This window comes from Brassica oleracea, chromosome C9, assembly GCF_000695525.1.
Source record: "Brassica oleracea var. oleracea cultivar TO1000 chromosome C9, BOL, whole genome shotgun sequence".
In the NCBI taxonomy this organism is placed as follows: Eukaryota; Viridiplantae; Streptophyta; class Magnoliopsida; order Brassicales; family Brassicaceae; genus Brassica; species Brassica oleracea.
The window spans coordinates 13,783,545-13,796,427 of NC_027756.1; the positions used below are offsets into that span (position 1 = coordinate 13,783,545).

At 34.0% G+C, this 12,883-nt stretch overlaps 1 protein-coding gene across 1 annotated transcript; it reads left to right on the forward strand.

Moving 5' to 3' along the window:
* Positions 1 to 5,279: 5,279 nt before the first annotated feature.
* On the forward strand, positions 5,280 to 7,005 carry LOC106315926. Its single transcript, XM_013753769.1, has 2 exons — positions 5,280 to 5,993; positions 6,400 to 7,005. The coding sequence occupies exons 1-2, from the start codon at positions 5,321 to 5,323 to the stop codon at positions 6,690 to 6,692; spliced, it is 966 nt and encodes a 321-aa protein (XP_013609223.1). The 5' UTR covers positions 5,280 to 5,320; the 3' UTR covers positions 6,693 to 7,005.
* Positions 7,006 to 12,883: the final 5,878 nt, after the last annotated feature.

Here is a 12,883-nt window from a genome sequence, read left to right on the forward strand (position 1 = left end):
TCAAGCACTATGATCATCTACTCATCAAGCACTATGATCACCCACTCATTTACCAAATCAAGCACCATCTTTGATATTTTATGTATTGTTGCTCACTATAAATACCATCACTCATCTCACTCTTTTGTACACAATTACATCTTCTTCTTCTTCCTTATAATAAACTCTTTCTCTCATATTAAGTGTTATTTGCTTCCTACGGGTATTGAATTCTACTCTTATTTAAATTTCCCGATACTATAAATTATAAGTTATTTCATGACACTATCTATATTGTCGTATGTTTCGGTTAAGTGATCAGTTATTATTTTATTTTATTTTTGACAACAAGTGATCAGTTATATAAAAAGAAAAAATATATTTTGTCATATTAGAACCAGTAAACGATTAATATGTACCACCATTTATTATACTTGTCTCATTACATACCGACTTATCCATTCCGTAATTTATTCACATTATCTCTGTAGAAAATAACTGAAAGAAGAACTGATAAGATCTCCAACCAACTTTCACTTCTTTTTTTAGCGGAACATGTCATTGTCCCGTTAGCTCTGGCCGGTGCACAAGTAACGCATCTTCAGATAGATTCTCCTTAAACTGCTTTGACCTACATGAGAAATTTCCAGTTAAACATGGCATTACCCACACTTGCGAACGCCAGCGCGTGAGTCGCAGTCCTAGCTTCGTCGAATGACACGTGTAATTTGTCAACTGAACATTGTTGTTTAGCTCTTTCGCTATTATTTCTACGAAACTTCAAGCCAAAGCCTGTGGTTGAAAGCAAAAACATATAAAACAAACTTTTACAAAATATACTTTTTCAATTAATATAATTTATATGATTTTATAAATTGTTATCTACTACTCCTTTTATTTCATATTAAGTGTCATTGTGGAGAAAAATTTTCGTTGCAAAATAAATATCGTTTTAGTATTTCGACACAGAATTTATTAACTTTACTCTACGGTTTATTTTTCTATTGGTTGAAATAGGAGTAGATGTATGGGTAATAACATTTTTATATAGAAAACATGCAAAATTAAATGATTTATTAGTCTGTGTGCAAAAGTCTCAAATGCCACTTATAATGAAACAGAAGGAGTAATGTCTAGCAACTTTTGCAGTGGACGGAACGTGCTAATGGTTGTTTGCGAACTAAACTGTTTTTTTTTTTTTTGATTAACCTGGGGTATCCCAGATCTATGGAAAGACCCAGACTAATCTTCAAGGGGAGGTGCAGCCCACGGATAAACCCTCTCTCCGAATATTCAAATGGGCCCTAAAGCATAGGTCAATATCCGTGTTAGGTGATCAGGATAATTGTAACTTAGTTTCGCGCAGCAGATGGATCGAACCTGAAACGTGTTGGCGTCTCAGTCCCGTCTCCGTACCATTCGACTACAATCACCCGGTCAACTAAACTGTTTTTTTATTTTTGAAAAACTTGTACATGTATTTTTTCCAAAACAAAACAAAAAAACTTGTAGCTGCATGTATTCGATTAAAAACTCTAAAGCTGTCTATTAGCTATTTTTGTTGTAATGATTCACCAAATTGAACGAAAACGAAGCTTTATTATGGTTCCTGAGCTTGTGCTGCAACTATTTGCGACTCCTCACACTGAAATCAACCGTCCTGGTTCGTGTTGTGCTTTATTATGTGTACGTAAATGCATTTCAAGCTCGTTCTACATACTTTCTTATTTTTCGCAACTTTTTTTATTATATTTCGGAGTTCTTATCATCGAGAAAAATATGCATATACATATGTTGGCAGAAAAAAATACACACATATATGAATATACAAGATCCGTATACGCAGGCCCGGCCCTGGGGTAAAGCCCGGGACTTGTGGCGCCAAAAGTTATTGAAATGTTAAGGGCATAATGTACAGCGAAATTTTGTTGGATAGTGGCTACGTACATCTTAATATCTCCTTTAGGCGTGAGTTCGAACATGACTCCTGCCCATTTTTTTTATTTTTAATAAAGGCAAGCTGCCATTTTTATTTTTAACAAAGGCAAATTGCCAATTAACTATAAGATTCGAATAATAACTAAATAATTTGATCGTAGAGATTTTGATTACCTTTTCTATTTTTTTTTAAATTTCCTTATATATTATATTAAATGATAAGTTTTTTTTCAACTTATATAATTTTCTTATATAATATATTATATATTATATTATATTCTGTCCTTTCAACTTTCTTGTTAATTTTTTCTTGCAACTTCAATCATATTCCACCATTTCTTAATCTATGTAAGTTTTTTTTTCTTTTTTTTCATTAACTTTTGATTGTTAGTAATTTGTTTTATGTTCTAAGCTTTAAAAAAAATATAGCTAAGGGGCAGCATATTTAGAGTGCGCTTTAGGTGCCATGGATGTTCGGACCTGCACTGCCTATACATCAAAGTTATATAGCAGACCGACCAATAGGTTTATCCTTATAAATACAGAAAATTGAGATACTTTACCTTCTCCAGTTTATAGTCAAGTCAAAGCAACAAATCTACAAAATACAAATTGTGTTGGAATTACTATCGTATAAGGCTGATTTTTAACTTCTTCTTTTTTTTTTAAGAAGGCTGGCTTTAATTATATTGTTTCCTTTTTCTCAAAACCACTGGATAATTGGATAATGATTTTTTAGGATCAGGGACACGTATGATATAAAACTGTTGATATCTCTGTTTCATATTGACATCTTTTTCTTATACAAAACATGTCACTTTAAAATGTTAATACAAAATTTTTATATATATTAAACTTATTATTAATTATAAAATGTATTACTTTATTAAAATATTATCTTAAAAACTATTAGTTAAATCATTGTAAATATTAAAAATATGAATTATATTTCAATCATTGTTTTTATTTGTGTGATAAATTTTAAAATGACACTATTTATAAAACGAAATGAGTAGTAATTAATACTGAGATAAAGGCTTCGTTTAGAAACATAAACCTATACAGTATTTATAAATCAGGATTTGCCTCGTTTTCAACTTGTTCCTAATATGAAACACATAAAAGATGTATTTCTATATGGGTTGATTTAGATAGCCACTTTCAAGAACGCTTGATTGATTAAACAGTATTTTCCCAATAAAAAACTGCGGGAATGATGTATTTTTATATAAAAAACTGATAATAATAATAATAATAAAGGTCGAAAGTTATGGCGCCACTTGCGAAGTAAAACTTTGGAGTTGGATCTCAGAGCATACAGCTGGCCACGAGCAGTGTGGGGGCTTCACTGCCGACCCAAATAAAACTTGCCTCATATAACGGTCCAATATATGATATGACCGTTGTAACTTTCAAGCTCCATCTCCCTTTTCCTCTCTAAAAATATTTAATAATTATGTTTATTTATCTCAAAATATACTTTTTCATTACCCAAAAGTAAAGCTCATTTGGTTACCTAAAGTTTTTTTTTTTCTTTTTTTGATAACCCGAGTATCTTGGCCCTACCGAGGTGGTCCAGACTAGAGACCGAAGTGAGCATGGACGCTGCTAGCGCGTCACCATGTGGCTCACCGTGTAACGGTCTTCGGTCTCGGATGCTGCAACCCACATGTAAATTCCGCAGTGGCCAAGGTTCGAACCCAGGGGCGGGCACTCTAGCTGGAGCTCCTATACCACTAGACCAAAGCAACTTGGTTTGGTTACCTAAAGTTTGAAGTGTTTTTTAGTTTGTTGCATTAATCTCGATTTTTAAAACTTTGAAAATGCTTGATAGAATTTAAAAAGTGTACAAACTGCACCCCCTATTGTGCAAGCAAAGATGTTTGTATCATGATCTAGATTGATCTTCAAAATAAGTGAACGAATCGAATATTTTTACTATTTTCTGCGTCAAAAGAAATCAATTAAAATAAAATTTTGTAATGAAAACACTCGAACTCTGTGGTCAATTGACTCAACTCAATTTTACACCAGAAAACATGACTCAATTCACATGAACGTTCCATGAGTTTTTTCTTTCTCCTAACTTTTAATATTGTTTCTTTTATTTGTAAGAAAAATTATTCTGAATCATTTACAAATCGTAGATTAAATATGTTTTGTTTTTATGATGTAATCACCAATTCCCTAATAGGGACATTACCAAAAATACATAACAGTTGCCTTCAAAAAAAAAAATACATAACAGTTTTAGACTTTTGTGCTTTTATTATATTTTGAAGTTACCTATATTTCTTTTCCTTTTCTGAAACCACAAACTTGTTTCTATGATTTTGTAAGTCATAATTTTTCTTTCTTAAGAAAGTTGGCGTCTTAAGACTGCTATTTAGTAATTTAAACAAATGTTTTGGTAAAAGCAATACTGAAAATACATATCAGGAGTATATGACAGCAATACTTACAGTCCATAAGCTACTTTTTACACTTTTTCCTCGACAAGACTCTTATCCCTTCACCATTACAATCAAAATTTAATTCAGTACTGTATTTAGTTTAGTCGTAATACTATACGCTTTGTCCCCACGCACATATCATTAATATACACCACTTTATTATTGTGGTCTCTAGGTCTCTGGACTAATCTGGTTATATGCGCGCACACTAACTCAACTACATACTTAAGAATATAAGCCTATTCATATCAATAGTTAATACTTGGAAATTGACAGCTTAATCGTTGATTTAATATATTACAAATGCAAAACCAATGTCAAAAAGCGTATTGCTCTTATATTGAGTATTCATATATCAAGTAGTCGTTGCTTGAATAAGAAGTAATCAAATATCTTTTAATAAAAAAAGAATGCGATTCATAATGTAAATGATGCATACGATTATAGAGGGAATAATGTTGGAAAGTACTGTAATCAAGAATTCTTGATTGACTTCTGTAGCTAGTTCTTAGTATACACACCATCATTTCTTTGCGGTAAATATTTTTATATTTAAAGTAGTAACATATTATCATCTATCTACAAATATCATCATAACGAAACACTATAACCTAAGAATATACTTATAAATTCCACCAGTAACTTTCAACAGAGTGATCATACATCAACATTTGTTACACATATATTTACACGTAAGAGATAGTTAAACATATGGTCACGGTTAATTATCAAGATAATGTAAATTAAAATCCGGAAGTTTAACCCGGACCCATATTGCCATCTTTGTCCGTTAATCGTAACAGTCCATCTAATCAAAGCGTAGATCTAACGGCGGATATCAAACCAGAGGATACTCTTCCCTCCCTATATAAATGCGAAAACAATCCTTAACGTGTACCTTACACAGATTCCCATACGAACACTCAAAAATCTTGAAAGAGAGAGAGAGAATGATATCGTGGCTGATGACTATCAAGGCGGTGCTAATATCTACCGGCGTCGCCTCCGTCGGACTGTTGCTCAAGGTCTCTGTCCCGGTGGCTGTGGATTTCTCCGTCTCGCAAGCTCCGATCCTGTGGAGTTCTTTGCTGTCGTGGCTGAAACCGCCGTATCTCTACATACTCACCAACGGAATCATCATCACCATCGTGGCTTCTTCGAAGTATTACCGGAGCGCTAGCCACCACGAAGAGGAAGACGATGGAATCGTTTACGGTGGCAGCGGCGATTATGAGCTCCAGACGGAGCTGATTGTTCATGACCAAGCTTCTCCGCGGATGCTGGAGGAGAAAGATAGGCTATTCGATTTCGTAGTTTCTAATCTGCCGACTCGGCAACTGGAACCGGAGACGGTTACGGCGGAGGAAGAGAAGATAAAAGATGTGGTGGAGACGGTGGAAGATGAAGATGAGACTGAATCGGAGCTCAAGAGCGTGATTATGATGGAAAGTTCCGATTTGATTGGATCCGGTGGAGATGAAGATGTCATGTTACCACCGGCGATTTCAAATCAGACTAATCTGCAACCACGTATGACTGAATCAGAGAATATCCCTCCCACTGAGAAACCTTTAGTTTCTTCAAGGTTCGGCCACCGTAAATCAGTTAAAGCTAGTCCAGAAGGTACAACAGCTCGTTCACTTTCTTAAATTAAATTAATTTTTAATTAATATTCACTTAATTTTAAATTAGTGGACATTTGTACTAATATCACAAAACGCACACAAAGAATAAAATCACAAACTAATATTCATTTAAATATTATTTTAGAATTTTCACCTGTATTTCTATTTTCAGTACGTAAATATGTTTTTATTGCTTTTCAAAGTACTTGAAAAATAGACTCTTAATATACTAAATGAAAAAATAAAAACAGACAAAGAGTTGACGTCATGTTAACAAACCGTTAGGTAGGTTTTAAATTATTTTGAGAATTCAAACTTGCCGTCGATGACACGCGTCGGTGGGCTCAACTCAAAAGTCCGGAGGGGCAAATTAGTAATTTCATATGATTTTCTATTATCTGCAGTTGGAAGAGCGTTGTTGAGAGTGGCGAAGCCGAAGAGGAACGAGACACGCGGCGAGGCCAGACCGGTTTACAAGAAATCGGAGACATTTCGGGACAGGACTAACTATTACCGGTGTCAGGAAATGGCGGCGACTAAGAAGTCGAAGGGGAAGGTGAGGAAAGAGCCGTCACTGAGTCAGGACGAGTTGAATACGCGAGCTGAGGCGTTTATTAAGAAGTTTAACGAGGAGATGAAGCTGCAGAGAATGGAGTCATTGAGACAGTACCAAGAGATAACTGGTCGTGGGGTTTAGCTCTTTTTTATTTTTTGAAAAAAGGTTTAGCTCCTTTTTATAAATCTTTATTGGTTTTTTAAACACAAGAAAAAAACTAGACTAAAGAGGTGATTATAGTCATCATGGTTTGAACCCCAAAAATGGCATAGTGAAAAAATATGTTCATTAATTTGTGAATCTTAAAGTTAGGTTTACACAGGCTTTTCGTTTGTTGTTGTTGTTGCTGTTGTTGTGTGTATAATTATATAGTGAGCTCTACATTTGGGTTGCAAATATTTAGCTATACATATATCAAATAGCTTTGGATATATTGTGGTGTACAAGAAAGAGTATAGACTAACCACACACAGGAACGTTGTGTCGAACAAATAACACCAATTTATTTGATAGTTTTTTTTTGCTTAACATTTGGCAATTTATTTGATAGTTCTGATATGATTTTTTTTTTTTTTTTATAGATAGTTCTGATATGATTAATCAATATTTTCCCCTCCTGATTAAAAATCCGTTTAACTTGTATGAGTAATGTTAATTGATGTGATTAGTGGTCTTATTAAGAGCATCTCTAACAAAAAAAATTATTTTGAAGGTGAGTGAACCTTGATATAAAGGTTTTAGGATAGGGTTGCTCCAACAAAAAACTTCAAATATTTTTTTAATTTTTTTTTGTATATTACATGCAGTCCTCAGTTGTAATAATAATTGATTATAAAAACTAAAATTTTATAAGTAGATAATAAATACACACTAAAAATGAAAACATAATATTCATAACTCATATAGATATTTTGGTTTCACTGAATAAAAAAATCTTTAATTTCTTAAAAGAAAATATATGAACTAGAAAAAGAGTTATGAAATGGTTAAATTACATATTCATAATATTTATATTTTACATAATATTATTTTACATGAATAATTTTAATTTTTTTTAACATATTTATATGTTTATGTATTAATAATATTATATATATGTAAAGATATGTTTGAATACTTAAGTGAAATATAATTATAAATATTAATATGATGCAAAAAAACTTTTTGGAAAAAATATAAGTAATTTACATAATTATAACGACTAAAATGAAAAGTAGATAGTATTTTAAAAGTTTGAAAACTTGTTTGAGAGAAAAAAAATTCAAAATTTGGAAGTTTGAGAACATTTTAGAGGTGCTCTAATATTCGGGTGAGAGCATCACGAAGGGTGAAACTAAGAGAATATAAACAAATACAAAACTAATATTTTATTAAAATTAATTAATTATTTTTTAAAAATAAAATAAACCAGTGATCAATTGTTATACGTAGATGTGTATTTCACAAATTTATGTGACTATTTTCACCTATTTTCATTCTTTTTTCTTTTGAATTTCTTTATTTTTATTGAAAATTTTAAGAAACATTACCAATGAAGATGCCTTGGAATAGCAATAAACAATGTAGTGAATGGGTTCTCTTCAAATTCGTGGGGCTCTATAGAGATAGTCTCTCTTTTTCATTTTGGAGACACAACAACAACTAGGAACCTCCTTCATTATCTCCTTTGGTTTCCACGTCTGAGGGTACAATATAAAATTAAGGTTCACATATTATTTCGCATAGAAGACATAAAGATAAGTCTACATAGGCCCGTCCATGAACCTGTTACACATTGACATTTTGGGTAGATCCCTTGTACCCATATATTCAGTGATGTCAACTTTCTGCATATTTAACAGCATAGGTTTGAATTTAATAAGTCATTGTTCTGTGTGCAGGTAACTTGGTAATAGCTAGTCATGTCCCGAAATGTCTCTTCTAGCAATTATGGGCGTGACAACCCGTCCTGTAGACCTCGGATTTCACAGCGCTGTGAAATCTGGAATCCGCAGGACGGGTTGTCACAATGGGTTTCACTAAAATTTTGATGTATTTGCTTTATGAATGCCATCTACCATTATTAGAAAATTTCCTTCTACCGACTATGGTAATATAATATTATTATGTAGTTAAAACATTTCAACATCTATCCTATACTAAAAGGCAAATATAAAGGGATTATAGGATGTCCACGTTGACAATTATATTTGGCCAATCAAAACATTTCATTAATCCACGCTGGATGTACAAAACTCAACTCTTGATTTCGTATGGGCCTCAATTTGCTTCCTCTGGGCTTCGTCGTAAACATTGGGCTTCCGACACAATCTATCGGTTCAGTTAAAAAAAAAACAAACCTCGACGGTGAACACGAGGGTCTCCGCCTCTCAAGAGGATCTACTCCTCTAACTCTTCGTCTTCACTGTTTCTCTCCGTCGTTTCAGTTCTCTCGATCTACATCTCAACAATCAATTCTCCACTACATCTCGATCCATCAATTTCTTCTTAATGGATTCGTTTCCCTTTACTCTTTCTCTGCTACTTTATATACTCATTTTCTCTCCCGCGTGCAAATCTAACCCTAGAACTTCTCTAACCTCAATCCATGGCGACGAACCCGAATGGAAAATCCCCTATCACCTCCGATTCTGATGATAATTTCATGTTCTTCTGAGATGTCTCACCGGGTCCACACGAAACCCAGCTTCATTTCCGCTTGATTCATTTCTGGGAGGCTTGGAACCCTCTAAAGAAGACGCTTATTGGCATTGAGATGCTTCTAATCGACGAACAGGTACTTGATTTCACCGACCATCGTTTTTTTGATTCGTTGTTATTTAGATCGTCATTTAGGTCTCACTTATATTTAGTAGAATAAGATCTCACTTATATTTAGACGATTAGTGACATTTGTTTCTTTTCAAATTTTATATATCTCTAGAAAATTAAAAACAACGATTTGATTGTTTGTGTATTTTTCGCAGGGAACTGTTATCCAAGGCTTCATTTCGCCAGGACGTATTGAGAGATATTTGCCTAAAATGAAGCCTGGATTGGTTTACAAACTCAACAATTTCTACGGATCAAGCAACAAGTCGGTGTATCGGGTTTCTGATCATGCCGTGACGGTGTCGTTCTCATGGAACTCTGAACTCTCTGTTCTTGAAGACAGTCCCTCCCATTTTGATGAAGACAGATTCCGATTTCATTCCTTTGAGGATTTCCAAGCTAGCTGCAATCGGAAAGAAGACCTCTACGGTAATCTCACTTATCCCCCACACTAACTCTTAGTTACAGTGCTTGATGATTAGAGATATATTTGTCTTTCTTGCTGCTCGGATATAAACTCAAATTTTGCTTAAAATGCGTTTTAGGTTTGTGAGAATCATTCTGTGAAATCGTTGGCTTTGTCAGTCTCTGAAATCACTCTTTTAGAACATATAAATGACAAATGAAATTCACTAATTCTGTTTGTAACAGTAGGAAGGATTTTTTACTACCCTCGGGTATTGGATTTTTTTTGAGGGTTCTATCGTAGCATAGTATGATTAGGATCTGTTAGCTGCTTCAGTTGCTTCAGTACTATGTCTGTTTCGGTTTTGTGTGGTCATGTAATAGTAGATTACTTATTTCGTACTCTTCTTACTTACACGCTTCATGAACAATTGGATAGATGTTGTCGGCCACATGAAGCTGGTTAATGGACAGAGTTTCAATGGGACCCCAGTCCTTGACGAAGTGGAGATAGCAAGGGCGAGGCATGTTCTGGTTCATGTGCAGTCACACGAGTATGTTTTTTTTTCTTTTTCTTAAACACCCTTTCTCTCTATTTCTATTAACCATTCAGTGATGATATTTTACAGTGGACCTGTGATGAAGCTCTACCTTTGGGACCAGGCTGCAAAAGAGTTTTGCAAAAAATTCAAATCATACGAAAACACCCCCCCCGTGTTATTGGTGACGACCGTTAACACTAAGAGTCTCGGAGGTTACGATTTCTAACTTTAGTATAGCTTTTTTACAGTTACATATCTACTTTTTGTGCTCTTTAAATGGGTTTTGCTTAATACAATAGGTACTCTTGCCCTGACTTCAATGTCATCCTCACGTGTTTTTATGGACTACGATGTCCAACCTACGATCGACTACTTCGGCTGGTAAATATATATATTTGTGTGTTTACATGTACTCTTTCGCTACATAGCCCCATATCAATGACTGACTGGATCAATGCTTACTACTATGTCTCAGGTTGGCCTCTAACCCACAGAGTGCTGAGGAGGTTAATGCCGAAGTGGTTACTAAACGGGAGACATTGACCATAAGAGAAATATTCTCCTACATCAAGCAGGGATCTACTAAGGTACAATTAGGTGTAAAAATTTCTTAGTTATTGATTCAAATCTTTGAGTCTTATATAGCTTTGCGGTGCAGGAGGTTTTTTTTGAGTGCACGGCTACGATTGATGATGTGGTCCATGGCTCAACCTGGTAATACATATCATGCAGTGGGTGCCATACTAAAGTTAAGAAAGGCCCAACTTCGTTAATGTGTTCGAAATGTGGGAAAGTCAACATATCTGGAGTAGCACATTATTTAATCTAAACTCAGTACTCAGTAACGCTTTGAATGGTATTAGCTTCTAACTTTTTCATGACAGGTACCGTGCACAGATATCTGTATATGACAACAGTGAACAAGCTGTTTTTGTACTGCTTGGGGATGCTGGTTTTGAGTTGACTGGGAAGCATGCTTTCGAATTAGTCAGCAACTATTTTGAGGTAACTTTCATCATTCGGTACTTTCAGTATTGGTACTCTCAGTGCTGGTCCTCAAGTTGCGATTGAACATTGGTTAACTTGATTGTCAGGCTAATGGAAACCAAGGAGTTACCCAAGAGGTGCATGTCCCGGAAGCTTTACTCAGCACCATCGGCCAGAAACATAACTTTTGTGTGAAAGTTACAAAGCATAACTTAGATGGGAAGTCTCGATCTTTAACTGTGACCAAGATTCTTCCTCTTGACACTCCACCACTCACAGAAGCTTCGGAAGGAAACAACAATTCTGCAGAGGGGAGTAAGAGAACTAATGACATTGATGAGATGGGGAAAGCTAAACGCCTCAAGTGTGGGAAGTAGAGCTTCCGTGTGTCGTCTGATATCTTGAAAGGGATTGCATTTTAAGTGTTTCTTTCCAGTTTATTATTGACTCATGGTTTCTTTCAGTCTTTCTAAATTTTTTTAAATACTCTGAATGATTATGTTTTGATAATCATGTGTTGCACTATTGTTCTACTTCTTACGGATTATTACTCTGTCTCTTTAAGTGTTTTGATATCTATACTTATAACAAACAGGTCAATCATTTATGTATTGCAACATATTATCATTTTCATATTTGGATGTGATCCTTAATGCATGAGTGCGAGGGAATTTGCTCATCACCATTTCTAAAACAAAAAAACGTGTTCGTTAAGCAACATAATTACTCCAAGTAAATGATATATCAAGGGAAAATCAATCAAATTAATGATAGTTCCTTCCAATTACGTAAGACATTATTTGCATATCTTAAATTCATAGATACATTAGACTTCCTTAAATATATAATCATTCTTAAAAATTCTACAAAAAGGGAACCCAGCTATCTATTTCCCATTGAAATCACCATTGGAAGTGTCTACCAAGCTTTAATCAACGTAAGTGTAAAAAAAATTTAACAGCCAAGAAAATACAAATCGTAGTCCATCTCTCTAACTGGTAATCGTTTTGATTGTAAGGATCGAAATATAGAAGCGATGGAGAACCCACCTCCTGCACCCCCTTCGCAAACTGGAGGTAAACAAATCCTTACTTATGTATTATCCTATAGAAATATTTAATAATCTCCATCACATGATGTCTATGTTATATTTGCCGTTAGATATATACAGAGTAGTGCCTCTTATACAATTTTATTATCTATTAGTTGTTGTTTTGAGTTATCCTTTAGAAGTTTGATAACTCAAATATTAATTTAGCACCAACAAGGTTTTATGCTTTATAAGTTGTCTCAATCACTCTCAAAATTTACTCTCATCAGAAAATAATATATATATATATATATATATGGAATTTGTTAATTTACTCACCTAGGATTTCTTTGAATATTGAAATCTTAGCATTTTCTTCAATAATTTATATATATTATTTTTTGGAAGGTTGGTATATGCCGTAAAACCAAAATATTTTCTGATATTCCAACAATTATATTCAAGATCGAAAAGTTATCGACCGGAAGCTTATGATATTTTGGAATCTAATATAATTGTTAAAAATCTTTAGTAAATTATCTACTCGATTTGACATG

Bases quoted from the DNA above. Each gene is read 5' to 3' on its own strand.
- LOC106315926 (XM_013753769.1), top strand. From the start codon at position 5,321: ATGATATCGTGGCTGATGACTATCAAGGCGGTGCTAATATCTACCGGC. The intron at 5,994-6,399 runs GTACAACAGCTC...TATTATCTGCAG, and splicing joins AGTTAAAGCTAGTCCAGAAG to TTGGAAGAGCGTTGTTGAGA.